The sequence below is a fragment of the Micropterus dolomieu genome, linkage group LG03 (assembly GCF_021292245.1).
Source record: "Micropterus dolomieu isolate WLL.071019.BEF.003 ecotype Adirondacks linkage group LG03, ASM2129224v1, whole genome shotgun sequence".
Lineage (NCBI taxonomy): Eukaryota > Metazoa > Chordata > Actinopteri > Centrarchiformes > Centrarchidae > Micropterus > Micropterus dolomieu.
The window spans coordinates 19,119,159-19,136,185 of record NC_060152.1 but is presented as its reverse complement, the minus strand read 5'-3'; the positions used below and the strand labels follow the sequence as shown (position 1 = coordinate 19,136,185).

At 37.7% G+C, this 17,027-nt stretch overlaps 2 protein-coding genes across 2 annotated transcripts; one reads left to right on the top strand and one right to left on the bottom strand.

Moving 5' to 3' along the window:
• Positions 1 to 2,348: 2,348 nt before the first annotated feature.
• On the bottom strand, positions 2,349 to 6,480 carry LOC123967882. Its single transcript, XM_046044222.1, has 9 exons — positions 6,449 to 6,480; positions 6,228 to 6,328; positions 5,755 to 6,126; positions 5,626 to 5,652; positions 5,408 to 5,464; positions 5,192 to 5,297; positions 4,814 to 4,888; positions 4,573 to 4,654; positions 2,349 to 4,152 (listed from the first exon to the last, which is right to left on the bottom strand). The coding sequence occupies exons 2-9, from the start codon at positions 6,322 to 6,324 to the stop codon at positions 4,057 to 4,059; spliced, it is 912 nt and encodes a 303-aa protein (XP_045900178.1). The 5' UTR covers positions 6,325 to 6,328; positions 6,449 to 6,480; the 3' UTR covers positions 2,349 to 4,056.
• A 2,226-nt stretch (positions 6,481 to 8,706) lies between these two features.
• Positions 8,707 to 15,208, top strand: si:dkey-238d18.4 (TBC1 domain family member 15). The gene is made up of 10 exons (XM_046044208.1): positions 8,707 to 9,179; positions 10,493 to 10,678; positions 10,794 to 10,912; positions 11,457 to 11,560; positions 12,480 to 12,547; positions 12,680 to 12,826; positions 13,687 to 13,777; positions 13,904 to 14,052; positions 14,170 to 14,311; positions 14,404 to 15,208. Exons 1-10 carry the CDS (start codon positions 8,969 to 8,971, stop codon positions 14,570 to 14,572), a joined length of 1,386 nt encoding a protein of 461 aa, XP_045900164.1. The 5' UTR covers positions 8,707 to 8,968; the 3' UTR covers positions 14,573 to 15,208.
• The last annotated feature ends 1,819 nt before the right edge of the window (positions 15,209 to 17,027 follow it).

Genomic DNA, 17,027 nt, shown 5'->3' with positions numbered 1-17,027 from the left:
GCGAGGGAGAAAACCTTTTAGAGATTATAGATGAGTTACAAGATTATGTAATATTTATGTAATTATTATTGACATTACCACATTCAAATGTAGCTTTTAATCACTGTTTTTAAGGGAGATACTACAATGACATTGCCTTATTTTTAAAAAGCCATTTTATGCTCAGTCAAATGAGATCATAAAACATCACCAAGAAGAAATATTTAGCATAGTTAATATTTTAATTAATAGCTGTTCTTGTACTTTGATTACTGGTATTTTGGTTGCAACTCTAACAAGTTTAAATTTTGTAAACTTAAAAAAGAAAAATGTACTAAGATCAGTTGGTAAGATTTAGGTACATGTAAACATAATTTCTAGGAGACAAGGATGCAAACAACACATTTCACATTAGTTTAACAGAAATGCAAGTTAACTTGCTTAAAGTTAACTCAATTTAAAGATCGCCTTTGTTTCAATTCACAAATCCAAGATCATGAAGTTGACATAACTAATGTTCTAGATGTGTCCAGGTTTTTTTTTGTTCATTGTTTTACCTTCATACTTTGAATTAAAACAAATAATTATTAAACTTTTTCAGTGCAAAAAAACTTCTCTTAACTAGTCTGACATACATTTCTGCATAATTCTAACTCACAGTTTCAAGTTAAAACAACTTAACTACATATATACTGCTTGTCATTTCAATTTCAAATTTATTTCAGTTTACATGCATAAAGGCCCTTTCAAACAGACTACAACAGCAGTGCTGCTGCACTATGAAACCCATTACTTTCATTGGAGTTTGCCACACCACTGGGAAATTTGTTGTTGTGTTGAGCAACGCACACCACAGTCAAAGTTCTAAATAATTTAACTTTAGCACTGATCCCAGCAGCAATTGCTGGCACATTGCCTCTCATCTGAATGGGCCTTAAGGACGTTATCAGGAACTCTTTCCACTGGTGGCACTAGTCTTTTGTGTCTATATTTTGGTTGGAATTTGAATATATGACTTATCTGCAGTATATAGGGATGTAGTACACCACTATCTTTATGTGCAGGGCTCAACCTGGATGTGGGCTGGACTAACTGGAAATGATTTAAACCTGAAATTGGTATGGGTTAATCAGAAGTTGCTGTATTATTTAGAAAACTATTTACAGATCAGACTGAGCTTCAGATCTATGTTTTTTTTTAAAAAATGACCTGTATTTATAGTTTACTAGAAAACAGATATTGACACATTTTACTCCGATGATGCTCGTACTTGTAAAAGGATCTGTACTGGATACTCATTTTAACCGAGTACTCGCTCAACCCTAATAATTTGTTGATTATGTCCATGTTTCTCTCAAACTCAAAAGATGCAGCAGCTAGGCAATTATAGACACCCAATTTTTTTCAACTGATAACATACACAAGTTCAATCAGCACGATAAAAGTTTCAAATAGCCAACACAATGAATTAATGCAAATTTAACTTTTGCAGTTGAGTTTAAAATCTAAAACTTGTCAGAGGTCTTTGAGTTAAAAAGAAGAAGTAAGTTAACATGACTAAATGGGTTTGTAATGTTTTACAGCTTGTTGTTTTACAACATGAGACTCTATAGGAGCAATTGTAAGTTTAGTCTGTCACATGAAATTAATTCCACTGTTGAAATTCCACACTTGGAAACAGAATGAGAGTCACTGGGAACCCTGGGAAGACAGCAGTCTCTCACATATGATGATAAGCTAGTACAAAGTCCAGGACACTGATACAACAAAGGTTGATAAAATCATATTCCTCAACAAAATCTTGTCATGTGCGTGGTAAAATGTGTGTGATCATTAAATAATTGAACAAAGTACAGCACATTCAGTCATATTATAGTTTTTCTCAATTGCTTGAACACTATAACCAGGCTATTGAACTAAAGGTCAATATTTTCAGCAAGACTGAATGGTTTTGAGTGGAAAGCTTCATTTTGATCTGAAAAAAGGATGTTTGGGGAATTGGGTGAGAAGTTTTGCATTTGTGTTTAGAGTCTCGTGAAAAAGAGGCAAAATTTCAAGAAATGTGTTCAAGCAATTGAGAAAAACTGTAACACAACAACTGATACGTGCATATTGTTGAATTTCCTTACATTCAGAATAGCTCAGCATGAGTCTGTATCATAGGAATTATTAGAGGGAGTGAGTGCAAGATACCTCTGCAACTTCTCACCAAAATGGAAGAAAAAAGACAGGTGGCAACACTAACAGCATTACTAACTTCCACTTTATTTACCACGTGCGTTTACACAGTTGGTTATTGTTTAGAACATAACTTAAAGTGCAGTGGAAGAGAAGTAAACATTGTAAATCACTAAGGACAAGCGATGACATCCACTTTTAAGCCTTTATTTTTGGTACAGCAGATAAATTAAATGTCACATCACAAGTAATTACTCAATAGGAAACTGAATTAGAAAAGAAAACAGAAGTTTCAGCTCCAGCACAGATGACTCAAGAAGTGAACTGGCAAACACATTGAGAAAGACTGGAAAAAAACACTGTGTATCATTTCACTAAACCCAAAATGTGTCAAGTGAAGATATACAGACTTTGACTCCTCTCTCCATGGGTGCGTTGGCTACATTAGAAGACAACATTAATAAATTCCACAGAAAACACAACTCGCATCATGAGATAAACTTGCAAAACTGATGGGCTACATTCTTGATATCCTTTCCTGTATCACTCAGTGGGGAAGTACAGCACTAACATTGGCATGCTAACATTTTTGAGCCTCAGTGTTTATTGTACTGTAACATATAAGCCCCAAAAAGTAACCGTGAAAAGCAAAATAATGAACATTAATTGCAGGTCTGTGAAGGGACACAATCTCTAGTGTCCTGCATAAATGTGAGACATGTTACATGAAACCACCCGACCACCCTGACCATTCTTTACCTATACATAACCCATACCAGCATGTACCTAAACCATAGATCTGTTTGAGTTTCCATTGTAGAGAGTAAATGCAGGGTTGTTATCGGATAGTATTAGCTGCAGTAAACAAAGGAACACAAGAACACAACGGAAGACATTAAAGGCTTTGTGTTATTTGTTCACGGCATGGGCCTCTTTATTACAAGAAAGAGACAAGCTTTGTTTGAGAAGAGGCTCCAGGCAGCAAGCGTTGTCTTAATCGATGGGATATTTAAAAAAGGCAGGTTTGTGAGTCATTTGTTGCGCAAGAAGTGACGATTCCTTTTAACAATCGATGGACTGCAGTGTTTCTAGCTCCACTTTTAAGTTCTAGGACAGTGCGCTAGGTACCTTAACAAAAGGGTAAACGAAATGCATTCTGTATGTAAATTGGAAGAGTACTTGGTTTCTGGAAACTTTCTCTTCAATCTTTCTGTCCACACTGGCTTTCAAGACATCCCTTCCTAGTATGACTCTATTGTAAGAGATGAGTCTTTCTTGTTGCTTTCCATCTCATTGTGGTCATTTTTAATCTCCTTGTGGTCATGTCATGTCTCTTTCTGGTTTTGTCTCTCTTTGTGGTTGTTTTGTGGTGTGGTTTGATAACTGGGTTGTTCAACATCCCAATCTCTACAAGGCTGCTGTGATGACTACTTACAGGCATGATTTTGTGTGTCTGTGTATCTTTGTGTGTATCTTTCTTAGAGGGAGCTGTGCATCCTTTCATCCTTGTGATTAAATAACACTATTGTCATACATCCTACTGGGCGAAAGGCAGGGTACACTCTGGACAGGTCGCCAGTCCATTGCAGGGCCACACATAGACAAACAACCACTCACGCTTATACCTAAGGACAATTTAGGGTCACCAATCAACCTAGGCCGCATGTCTTTGGACAGTGGGAGGAAGCCGGAGCACCCGGAGAGAACGCAGATACGGGAAGAACATGCAGAAACACTCCACACAGAAAGGGTTTGAGCCCACGACATTCTTGCTGTGAGGCTAACCACTGCACCACCATGCCGCCCACACACACACAAATATATATCATATATATATATGAGCATGTGTGCAAATCAATGCAGATATATCAAATTCATTTTAAAATTAAAATGTTAAAATTAGTGAGGTGCCGCTTTTCCCCTATCTGAATAATCCACATTTGCATATATGTTGTCTGTGTGATCCATTCTTTGATCCATCTGACCTGGAGGGGCCTGCAAAGACAGAAGTTGGGTCTTTAAAAGGTGTCCTCTGGAGTTTTAGACCTCTACTCACAGTATGGAGCAGTTTTTCTATGGGTGGCTCCCCATTTTGTACGTGAGGATGAGCATGCAGGTTGATGCAATATTAATTTCTGCCAGTGCTGTCTCACCAAGATAATGATCAAGCAAAGGCAATGAAGAAGAAGAAGGATAAAACTACATTCAAAATGTTCTGAATCTGAAAGATAAGCACATCATGTTTTGTTGAGTAACACAGAATGTGACCATAGCTTTTGCTTGTTTTAAGAAAGCTCCACAGGGCACCTTTAAGGTTAGCTTTAGTTGATAAAAGTTATGGGATTTGTCAGAGGGTCTTGTCTTAGTTACCATCTTGTTGGGTTATTAAAACCCAACTGAGTGGGGGTATTGTACCTCAATGTTGATGTAGACAGGTTCATCAATTGCCTTTGGTTCAGGAAGTTTCTTGTCGTCTTGTTTTTCGCTAAAAGGTTCTCTGAAAAGACAAAAAATACCTGTATGAATTCTAATATAACAGAAGATGTGTTGCAATTCACATGCACGCATCTGGTGTAATAACTATTTTCTCTACCATCAAAAGTCAACTTCAATCTTCATGTGTTTAGCGGCTAAACCATTGTGTCATGAAACACACCTTTTGACTTGGTTTGATGATGCTGTGCTAAAATTTGCATAATATCCAGATTCCTGCCTGGTGAATGACTGCGACCTGTGAAAATAGGTTATTTCTATGAGACGTGTTGCTGGACATGATTATGAATCAAATCATGACACAAAATGACACCCTTGTTTTATGCCATATATTTTATACTTCAAATAATTTGTGTAGATATGGGTTACTTTTCCACAAAAAAGTTTAATTACCTCATTAAAAAATCTCTACTTTACATTTTATAAAACATCTGCAGATTGTTTATGTTAAGAAAACACAAGGATCAGTCATGAAACAAAAGTAATTTTGCTATTTGCAAGCCCCACACTCAATTTACAAATGAGCTAAAAGTGTAGTTACCTTTTGCATTTTATGTAGAGGACAATTCCAGTGACAAAAATAATGATCAAAAGTGCAGCAACTGGTATAAAGATGGCCAGATACATTTGTGATGAATTCATACTCTCTGTGAAGAAAAATTACTTTTCCTGTGAAAAGCCATTTTATTTACAGATGTTGACATATTGAACATTAGTCTGAAACAGTCCTGAGAAACAAACTTTGTACACAACTTACTTTCTGTTGTTTCAATGGTGGATATTGGGCTTGATATTGTGCTTACAGGTGTTATATCTAAAAAAGAAATTAGTTTGTCACAGTTTTCATTATAGTTACATTTTACTCTGTGGTACTTTTTTGTTAGAACTATTGGGGAAACAAAATGCAGCCTTTTAGCAAATTGGGTACAGAAACACATATAAATGTGAAAGAGTAAAAAAAATGTAATGTTATACCTCGGTCAAGAGTTACTGACTCGATACCTGGCAATTTGGGAGAAACGTGTGAAGTAGAAATTATTTCCCTTACTCAAGAATATAAACATAATTTGAATCATAATTCAATTGTTTTAATTAAATTCTTACCAATTACAGAAATGGAGACTAAGTTTTTGTTGAAACTGTAGTTGTCATTCTTGCCTATAACTCTCACGTAGATATTTTGCATCCTTTCCGTGATCTTCATGATCTTGAGAGAGCAGTTTCCTTTGTCTTTATCTCCAATGAGCTTGGTTTTTCCTTTGTACTTGTCAAGCACATATGTGTCATTCGTGTGAAAAATAAATGCATTTTTGTCTTTGTCATTGATATTAAATTTACTTTTCTCAAGTTTTTTCCAGTAAACTTCAACATTGTCAGTGCGTTGTTCGGGCGGATAGGTAAACGTACATGGTATGGTCACGTCTGAGCCCCATGATGTATTTATGTTTCCTGCGACTGAAATATTCCAGGTTTCACCTGTGTTCAAAACCAAACCACAATTTATATTTATTAAAGTGCATACTTCATTAGATACAATTCAAAATAAACACATTAACTCAACACAATAAGTGACCCACCTTTTGTAAAAGAGGCCAGGATCAATATGAGACTGAGATCAATCAAACACGGCAGCTTCATCTGATCCAAGAATGACATTCTGGGGTTTAATGACATAATCCTGAAAGAGGAGTAAATCCAGTTAATCTAGTTTGCAGTATCTATCACACCTGGTAGTCTACATACTACATAACCCTGGAGTTAAACCACTTCTATCTTTCTGCTTGAAGGAAATACTCACTGTGAGAGGGACAGAGAGGAAGGTGTAGTACTTTTTCGTGCTTTGTCAATATGTATTAGATCTTAACACTGATGCGAAATTCTTGGGTGTGTTTCCTGTTGCTCAGTGGTGGTGAAATAAATGAAGGAAGTTAGGAGAAAAGTGAACACTTACCACCATATAATTTTCTCATTGAGTTTGAAGGCAAATATTTTACTCGAATCAAGAATCTTGAGGGCAAACAATGAACAGTTAAAAAGGATAATATTTACTTGAAGCTTAAGTGTATTTATACGTCTGAGAATCCCTCTTTACACTTATCAAAATAACAATAGCTCATAAGTGCAAAGCTACAGAGGAAGTCTTTGGGTAATAGTACATGGTGCTCACTCATTCCTTAGTTACCACTCACAATTGTATGAAGGCCTTCCTTATTGTTAAGTGTTACCAGTCTTCAAGTTATCACACATCTATTAGTGTTACATTAGGGTAATTTTGTTTTTGGTTATTTAGTATCATCTTGGATAAGTGTGCTGTGACCTGAGGATAATATTCAGTGGTTCAAAAAAAGGCCTACCAGTGCTGCTTGTTGATGGCATCTCTGCCATCAACATCCTAAATTAATTTAAGGTTTCAGCAGTCTGAGGGAGACAAAACACACATTTCAAAGGTATAGTATCTTTCTAAGGTATGCTGTTCTGCAGCTCAGCCTGGAAACAGTGTCTATTACTGCATACACAAAGAATGTCATACTTAAAAGATAGACATCCACTTGATTTGTCCAACTCTAAAGCCTCATATTTGTTTCAGCTGACCTTTAAACTATACTTTTGCTCAAAACAACAACGGTTGATTTTGTCTCCAGCAGTCCGTTTAAATTGCCTTAGGAAGGGAAACTTTGCAGCCAGTACAGCCAGAAGGAACAATAACCCTTTTAGTATAGGTTACAGTGGCCTACGTATGGGTATGCTAGTGTTTTTACAAGAAACACTTGTCAGCCTATCTTTAAAAGCTTTTTACACAATGTTTTTAATGTACATAGTCTTTTTTTTTTTTTTTAGCCAATAGTTGTTTACACATCCAGCAGTTACATTTACATTTATTCATTTAGCTGGCGCTTTTATCCAAAGCGACTTACAATTGCTATACATGTCAGAGGTCGCACACCTCTGGAGCAACTAGGGGTTAAGTGTCTTGGTCAGGGACACAATGGGGGATAGGTCACAGTGGGGGATTGAACCCAGGTCACACCAAAGGCATAGTCTTATCCATTGCATCATCGCCACCTATCCTATAGTCTCCAGCTGCTAAGAATAATATGCCTGTTCCATTAGTTAAAGGTGGGTCGTGGAAGAACTTAGTCAAGTCCATCCATCCATCCATCCATCCATCGTCAACCGCTTATCCTGCGTTCAGGATCGCGGGGGGCTGGAGCCAGTCCCAGCTTACATTGGGCAAAAGGCAGGGTACACCCTGGACAGGTCGCCAGTCCATCGCAGGGAACTTAGTACATTTTTAAATTTATAAAATGCTATCTCAAAAAGATTTGGGTCTCTTGTTTCCAACTAGTTCAAAATCTAATGAAAAACCCTAACAGATAGATTTGTTTTAGGATACATGTGAAGGTACATTTACTTTATAAGTACTTTACTTGAGTATTTTCTTTTCATGCCACTTTCTAATTCTACTTCTAGATTTCGAGATTGATATTGTATAAAATATGATGTTTTGTTATAAATGACCCAACAGTTTATACAAGCACAGCTGAAACGATTAGTTGTTTGACAGAAAATAAACTGGCATCTAATATGATCATTTAAGTAATTTTTTGTGCAAAAACATTACATTTTTTCATGTAGCGTTAATAATGTTAAGGTCTGGACTGTTGGTCAGACAAAACAAGGCATTATGAAGGTGTCACTTTGGGCTCTGGGTTACTGTAATGGCGTTTTCCCACTATTTTCAGATTTTTTTTTACAATCAATCAATTTTGTAAAAAATAAGAAGAAGAAATATCAGCAGATGAAACTATAATGAAAACGATCATAACTTGTAGTCCTATATAAAATATTAGGCTAGAATAAGTACTTTTACTTAAGTAAAGGATCTGAATGCTTCCCTGGTGATGGGATTCGAAATGTACTGGGAAACTTTTGGTGCCAGGTGCTGCTAAATCTAACCACTAGATGGAGTGAGACGTGCTCCCAAAAATCCTATGTGAACTTTGGCACTCAAGTCGGGACTCCACCTGGAATGTGGGCCAAACTTGGATCTGAAGGTGCAGTCATATGACTCCCCAGATCGCTGAAAGTGAGTAAATAGGACTGCAAATGGTTCTCTGAAACCAATTCAAGTTTTGTGATCTTGAACGATTGGACCCTGTTGGAAAGAAATCCGTCCCCTGGCTGGTTTCAGCTCCAGATCGCAAAGGGAGATGGGAAGCGACGTGCTGTTCAGGGACAGTTTTTTGTCTGGTGGGGCTCTGTGGATGCGACACGTCAGGCAAGCTCTTCTTTACCTGTCCGTGGTGTGATCACGAATATGGAAGATCTGAATAACGGGAGCCCGCGGGAAACAGCGGGAGAAGAGAGGAGCTCATCGGACTGTCACCAGTCATATGTCCGCTTCCGAAGGGGAGTAGCAGCGGTCAGCTCTCCTGCTCTGTCCACGGCACGTCTCACCTTACCTGGAATCATGGACGCCGAGGGGAGGGTCGACGAGTCAAGACTGAGGATGCATATTTTCAAAAACGGTACATCTATCTAGAAAATTACATAACAAATGCATCCTTTAGTTAATATTTAGGCATGCTCAAAGGACATGCAATTACATGCTTAGCCTATTCAAGCATCTCTTAATATTCCTAATCACATATTTGAACCTGAACCTTACTGTTGCTTGAAATATAAATATATATGTTCGTCTATTGCTTGACTTTACATAGCCTCATTGTGACAAACTTGACATCTATCCATATGCAAGAACGGTTGCATGCATCAGTATTTATTATTGGCTCAGTTTGAGCTTAATGCAGCAGAAACTAGGCCTAATGATTCTGAGGTCACAAGAGGCGAAACAGAAATCCTAAATAATCCAATAATGCCCATTTAGACATATAAAGTCTTTGCTAATCCAGGGAAATTCACGTTTGAAAGATTATTATGAAGGTGCATTTCAATCTGTAACATCTATGGTTTTCACATTAAACACTGTTTTGATGAAGCCTTATATTATTCTGAACAAAATATAAAAGGCTGAAAGGATTGCAGATGGTGATTTCTATTTATTTGAAAATATAATTCCACCAGCATTTCTTATTATCAGATTAACTGTGACCATTCCTACAGACTAAGATGATGTCAAGTGATTCTTTCCGTCAAGACATAAGCTGAGCCACAATCTAACACTTGATTGTACATCAGACCCCTTCGAGCAAATAACTCCAGCGTGACTACTGGAGATAAAACAACACTTACTTCCATTTAGAGAGTTGGTCAGATTTCTTAGAATCAGAAAAAATCACATGAGATTCAGTGAGACAAAAAAAAATGTGTTTCAGAAGTGGCTCGGGGGCATAAATGTGTTAAAGTATCCCCTAAACACAGTCCTTATACGGTCGCTCATCTTCAAATTTTCATCGATCAAATTCCCAAGGTTTCAGCAGCACATTAGACACAGAAACATGAACACAGAGGAGATCTCTTGGGGGATAAAACATCGCTCTGAATCTGTGAGCAGGTATGTGGAAACTCACCCTCCTTTTCCTGTGGCCTGTTGACCTTTATGCACATTCCATCCCTACAAACATGGCAACCAAAGATTAAAGAACCTGCAGAGCAAAACATTACATAAGATATCACAAATCCTCGTCTGAAATCCTGGGGAAAGCAGGGTAAAGTTCACACAATTTTGAAACAAGCCCTTCTTCTTGCATGTTATCTGTCAGGGTTTGTTTTGGTCTGGTGGTGAGAGGTTTGAGTAAATGATAATAGCTGAAATAATCACCGGTGAGTCAGTTATGTTGATAACTGTAAATGATCAAAAGGTTATGTGATCCCTATCCAGGTGGGGTGTCTCCCTCTGAGCGCGGCCTGGTGTGGCGTTTTCTGTTTGGCATGTACCCGTGCAGCTCAACAGCTTTAGAGCGCTCTCTGCTGCAGGAGCAGTTGGTCGTACGTTACCAGGTCATGAAGAGAAAGTGGCAGCAGTTCCTACCTTCAGCTGTGCAGATGCACCTCAACGGCACTGATGGTAAAAACACACTCATGGATGCTCTATGTTAAAGGAGGAAGTCATACGGCTCTCAAATGTGTCAACCTTTACCTTTTAAAACATCTATAACTACATGATCCTATGTCAATTCCAGCTGAGCTGGTGGCAGCCGTCAGGTACTTTGACCAGAGGCAGGCACAGGCCCAGCAACGGACCCAGGATCAGTCTGAGGAGGTCAGGGACAGACTGGCTTTCTTGGAGCTTCAGGCACAGGTTTGACAAGTCAAATATATGTTTCACGTCTATATATTTCAGTGTCATCTTTTCTATTTTATATGTACTTCTGTTTGCCTACTGGATTCTTTTTTTGTATTTCTGTGCTTCCATTAAATATATTTTCTTTGGCTTTGTTTGGTTGAAGAGAGAAGATTAACAGTTCGAAGTGGGAGGGGTGAAGTATGTTTAGGGAAGTTACACAACAGGATCTAATTATGTTAAACAAACTGCTTATCGTGTATTTACATATGGTATAATTTGATGTCTTTGTACTAACAAGTGTCTTGTCTTGCAATTCCATCTGTAGACATGTGCGCACTAATAGATTTGCTCATTCAGATAGTGATAGTTCACATGCTTCTTTAACAGAATGAAACTCTCAATAAACAACTGACAAAAGCCCATATATTATTATTTCTTACAACAATAATTAAAAAATAAGTGTATTCAAGTTTATGGACTCCAATAAAGACATCAACACTAACATAAGAATCAATAGTGTTAAATTATTTTTGTCTCTACATCTACATCTTGTTCCCAGATATTGTTTGAGCGTGTTTCATTTGATGAGGAGGAGCTGCGGGAAGCCACACGAATCATTGACAAAGACGTGCCACGAACTAACAGAGACCTGAGCTATTACCAGTGAGTGATTGTGAGCCATTGTTTTGTTTTATTTGCTATACTTAATAAATGATGCAAGGCAGGAATTCGATTGCTGACCCCTGACATAAAGTCTGTGGGAGTAAAAATCTAGACATTTAGTTTGAAACAGCTTAAAGGGATCACCTCAGTTGACCCAGAAAGGGAACAAAAAGAATTAGACTGTGATTCAGCAGGTTTAATATGTTGTTATAAGACTGTAATACCAAGGGCCACAGTTGACACTCAGTTCACAAGAAACAAGGAATCCTGCCATATCATTGCACAGCACTAAGCTCTGGCATTGTTTTCTCCTGGTTTAGGCTGCAAAGTTTAAGATTATGTAATTTTTTAAATAGAAACTTAATTTTTGTTAATGTTTTGTTTAAATGATTTACAGCCAGCTGTGTACAGAGTATCAGCATTTTCTACTTGTTAACAGAAAGACTCTTGGTCTTTTATTCACCGATGAAAAAACCTGAATTGAAGCTACCAAATGTATTTTGTCTCCTGCCATCCAGAAACAGTCTGACTGCTTCTCCTAAATACAAGCATGTTTGTACAGTACGGAAATAACATGTCAAATGAAAATAAATAATGGAGAGCTTAATTTTAAATTGATTGAGTAAGTATCTGAAAATTTGTATCACTTATAGTGCTTAACTGCTCAAAAGTAAATGTAAAAGTCAAAGCCATTCAATTACATTTATTTAAGATAATTTAATTAAGTGTTCAAATTAATTCAAATTGTTTTCCTGATGAAAAATAACTACGATTAATTTTGACCTGCCTTACTCAACATCATTTCCTATAACGTCTTTATGTCAGCGATAAAGCAAACAATTACATATGATAAGTTAAAGTTTCTGCAGAGGTGTTTTTCTAATTCTGCTTGCTTATGTAATTATTTTTGTTTCTGCAGAGGGGAAGGTTCAGGCAATCTGTTGGTGTTGAGAGATATACTCATCACGTATGCTGCTTTTCATCCAGGTAAACAACAAGAATGAGCCCATCTCAGGCTTATCAAAACTAATTAGATAAGACAGTTAAGCGGCTGCATGTTGTGCCGTTAAAGACACTAAATGTTTGACTGTGCACCACTTGATGTGATTGTTGATCCAGAGGTCAGTTATGCCCAAGGAATGAATGACCTGTGCAGCCGGTTCCTGGAGATTCTTGACTCTGAGGTCGACACCTTCTGGAGTTTCTCCTGCTACATGGAGAAATTCTCCAAGGACTTCAGGGCTGATGGTCTGCGCAGAAAAATAGGTGGGATGACCAAAAAGAAATACAACTTTATGTAAAAAAAATTTTATGTTTCCAAGATATATGTGGTGAAATGAGATTCCCGTTCAAGAGACGTCTTTTGATTTGTTCACTGTTTGATGATCCACAATGGTTCGGGTGGTCTAATGGTTGTTTGAATGGTGTACTAAATGATTGTTTCAGGTTCTGGGTTAAGCAGTAAACTGCTTTGGCTGACTCTCGCTTCATTTAACAAAATCAAAACCCCAAACAAACAAATATTTCCCGAAATTAAAAAGCCTTTAGAAAGACATCAGATCATTGGGGGAATAAACAAATTCTTCAGACGAAACTAAGATTAAACCAAAACATGCAGTTGTTGAAGACTGGCGTCTTCCACTGTTCTCATTTCACACAGCTGCCTTCATTAAGTGGGTTCCTGAGATGTGAGGTCAGGTGATGCTGTGCACTTGGTTTAACACCAAGAAACCACTAGGTGCTGCCAAACTATCCATCCATCCGTCCATCTTCATCCACTTATCCGGGATCGGGTCGCGGGGGCTGCCAAACTATTTACATTGAAATTAGAAAAAGTAGCACTTGCTAGAAATGGCTCTGTGTTAATAAATAAGTTATGAGTTCATCCAAAAAATACTATATAATGATAATAATAAGCATGATAATGTACAGAATTCTGAATATGTCAAGTCTGTATTTTTCCAGTCAGGAGAAGATTGCATTCAGACAAAACCCTATAAAATACAAATAAAATCACATAACACAGGGCGAAAACCAGATGAAAAAAATTTATTAAAATAACATTTGTCCGGAATAAAAGTTTAATTCAGCAGTATAAGCATTTGACAGTGTTTAATGTCTTTTAGAGTTGGAGGCAGCCCTGTTGAAGGAATTGGACCCTCAGCTTTATGCTCATTTGGTCTCAGACAACATGGAGAGCTTCACCTTCTGCCACAGGTAGCTCTGCATAGCTCTTCAGTACCAGGCTGTATTTTGTTGTCCACATCTAAATATATCTTTAAATGTGTTTTTATTCCACATGCAAATATTTTTTTTGTGTGCACATGATGTTTCTCCTTTAAGGTGGCTTCTTCTGGGTTTCCAGAGGGAGTTTGAACACAGTGATGCATTGCGTTTGTTCGAGATCCTGAGTTGTGACCACCTGGAGCTTATCTCCCAACAAGTAGACCGAGCCCGTTATCAGGAAAGGCTGGCACGAAAATGCAGCACAGGTGAAACCCAGCAGTCAAGTTTGCAGAATAAAAAAGGCTGAATGTGGAGGGATGGTTACCTCTGTTAAATGTCTGACATTAATATAGGTATATGTCTTTGCCTTGTGATGTTTGCAGAGGACAATTCAAAGTCAAAGCTGCAGGCCATCAACACTGACTTCACGTTTGAGCTCTTCATCTGTGGAGCCATCCTGCTAGAGAACAGAGACTCTCTGCTGCAGTGCCGAGACGATGTTCAACTCATCCAGTTTACTAGCAGGTTTGTCTGTATGCTAACATGAAAATCTCATCACAAGAAAAGGGATTGTGTATTTGTTAGTGAATGTGTTAAACCTTCGCAATTTTGTGCAGCCTTCAGGGAACACTGGACCTGAACAGCACACTGAAGAAAGCAGAGCATCATTTGTACAACTACTGCAAGCGCTGTGCTTGGGACTACATGAATGCGAGCTGCAGAGCACGCAAGAGCAAAGAAGAGGACTTTCTCTATCAACTCCAGAGTTTACTTGTTTTAAAGTGATAGCTACTATATAAATAACTGACATCAAAGACTCTTATGAAACTGCAATTTGGAACATACAAGATAATCCCTATTTCGAGTTTTGATGATACATATCACATATCACATCACACATCTTGTTTTTACTTCTGAAGGAAACACAGTGATGTACTGATGGCTGCTTACCGTAGGCTTGATCAGCTACTGTTTATTATAAACCTTATGTACAGTAATTATTTTATAAAAGCTGTCCAACACTAACGTTGTTGAGTCATTTTGGTTGCTCTCCTGAAAGTCCAGGAATATGAAAAGCTTAATATCTTAGTAGCTACCTCAGAATCAGCGCTTTCAACGATCTGTTTTTCCAGGTTATGCAATATTCAACTGCTAGAAATGCATGTGTGGATACTGAGAGCTGGCATGTCGCAACAGCTGGTGTCTGTAACGAACCGCAGTTATATTTAATGCCAGATGGCCTGTGTGTGTGTGTGTGTGTGTGTGTGTGTGTGTGTGTGTGTGTGTGTGTGTGTGTGTCAGACAGGCCTATGTAACAAGAATAGTTTAACTCTGGCAGTGGAGTTAGGGAAGGAAAACTTACTGCATAACCGTGTCTTAAATAGAGAATGAAATAATAAACAATATAACCTGAAAAATGAACGACTTTGACTTTTATAACTTTGTTCATGCTTTGAATGAAAAACCCATCATTTTATTAAGCAGTGCCTGCAGGTAAAACTAGGATAAAAAAAGTAAGACATGAAATTGTGTAATGCAAAATAATAAAGTTCACTACCTCAAAAACACACACAAGTACATGACTTTGTATAACTACAATTAATCTCCACCCCCCATGTATTTCGCCATTGGTGTAAGTGGTAAATGGACTGCATTTATATAGCACTTTTCTACCTTAACTTTCAAAGCACTTCTTGCATCTCATTTACACACACACACACACATCCTGGTGGCTGCACAATACAAGGTACTGGCCTGCCCATTCAGAGCAAATTTCAGTCTTGCTCAAGGACAGGAGGAGCCAGATATTGAACAACCAACCCTGCGATTAATGGACAACCTGCTCCACCATGGCCATGGTTCGAATTACGGGGGGATTGGGGGGGTCTGACCCCCCTAGTTAAGGCTTGGACCAGCCCCAAAAGAGGCAAAACCAACAGTTCAGGGGGGTCTTTCTTACCTGTATTTGTAAATATTACAATTATTTCCCATACTCTTGCCTTATATTCAAGAATTAGACACTACTAAAATGGACCGTACCATTTCCTAACATTGATGTTAGTTTAACGTCTTGTTGGTCTGCATCATTCGCAGCGCAGCTGCTCCAGGAGACGCAGCAGGTTAATGTCAGTAGTTAACTATCTAGCTGCTTTAATACACTTAACTTTCCTACCTTCAGAGATTCGTAATTAGCATTTCTTTTACTTAAAATTAGCTAGCTGATGTTAGCTAGCTGAGAGCCCACCCTATTAATTTCATAATAACTATGTAATTTCATATTTTATGTAATTGTCAGCTAACACTGGTGTTTAGGCATGAGCAGTGAAATTGGGGATTAGTTATTGTAGATTTAAATTTTTACATCAATATAGAGTTTATTTAATTTGAAGTCTTTTGAGAGTCTTTTCACAATAAACATGGCATTAATTTTAACTTTGGAATTCCCAAAAATTCCCAATTCCCCAACAATAGTGTTTGTCAGACTACTGCTTAATTGGACGCAGATATCATCCTTCACAGTCAACATGAGCTAAAGGAAAGGAGATATTTGCTAAAAAAAAGAGTAAGTTGAAATTTTAAACTTGATGAGAATGATAAAAATTAGCAATTAGAAATAATAATGCAGACTGTCTTTAGTTTTGTATCAACACTGTGTGGGTTTGTTTTGAGCGGTCATGATGGTCTGCTGTTGTGTGTCTGACTTGCTGGCAGTTTTGTTCTAGAATACTTGGTGACCTCTGACTACAAAAATTGTCATGTGTTATGGGCCATGAACTGGTGTAATGAATTTGATTCATTGATCCACAGACTGATTAGTTAAATAAGCAAGGATATTGTAAGCATTGTAACATTTTAGTTCACTGAAGCCCTCGTCTGTGCTGTACTGGGTCTTCTTTTGGACCTGGAAAAAAAGTTGACCCCCCCGGTTGTCACTGTATAATTCGCACCCTGACCATGGCAACCCCACAAAACACATTACTGCTGTAGCAGACCTAAATTTTAGTTATGCAATTTAATAAATTTGAGAATTGATACCCAATTATGAATTTTAATATTCATAAAATCAAAATTTTCCTCGTTTCAGGGCACCACCGGAGTTGTTATAATCCTAGAGTCTCCGGACCTGTAGGTAGTTTAATAATTATACAATTATTACTAGTGATCAGTTCGCTCAATTATCTTAAATCAATCAGTCAGTCTCATATCTAAAGGGTAAATTCTCTTGGCAGGAACTAGAAAT

Coding starts and splice junctions, on each gene's coding strand:
- LOC123967882 (XM_046044222.1), bottom strand. CDS start 6,324: ATGTCATTAAACCCCAGAATGTCATTCTTGGATCAGATGAAGCTGCCG. Junction 5,465..5,625: donor GTCAGTAACTCTTGACCGAG/GTATAACATTAC, acceptor TTTCTTTTTTAG/ATATAACACCTGTAAGCACA. Junction 4,153..4,572: donor CTGTCTACATCAACATTGAG/GTACAATACCCC, acceptor CTGTCTTTGCAG/GCCCCTCCAGGTCAGATGGA.
- si:dkey-238d18.4 (XM_046044208.1), top strand. CDS start 8,969: ATGGAAGATCTGAATAACGGGAGCCCGCGGGAAACAGCGGGAGAAGAG. Junction 11,561..12,479: donor AGAGACCTGAGCTATTACCA/GTGAGTGATTGT, acceptor TTGTTTCTGCAG/AGGGGAAGGTTCAGGCAATC. Junction 14,053..14,169: donor GGCACGAAAATGCAGCACAG/GTGAAACCCAGC, acceptor TGATGTTTGCAG/AGGACAATTCAAAGTCAAAG.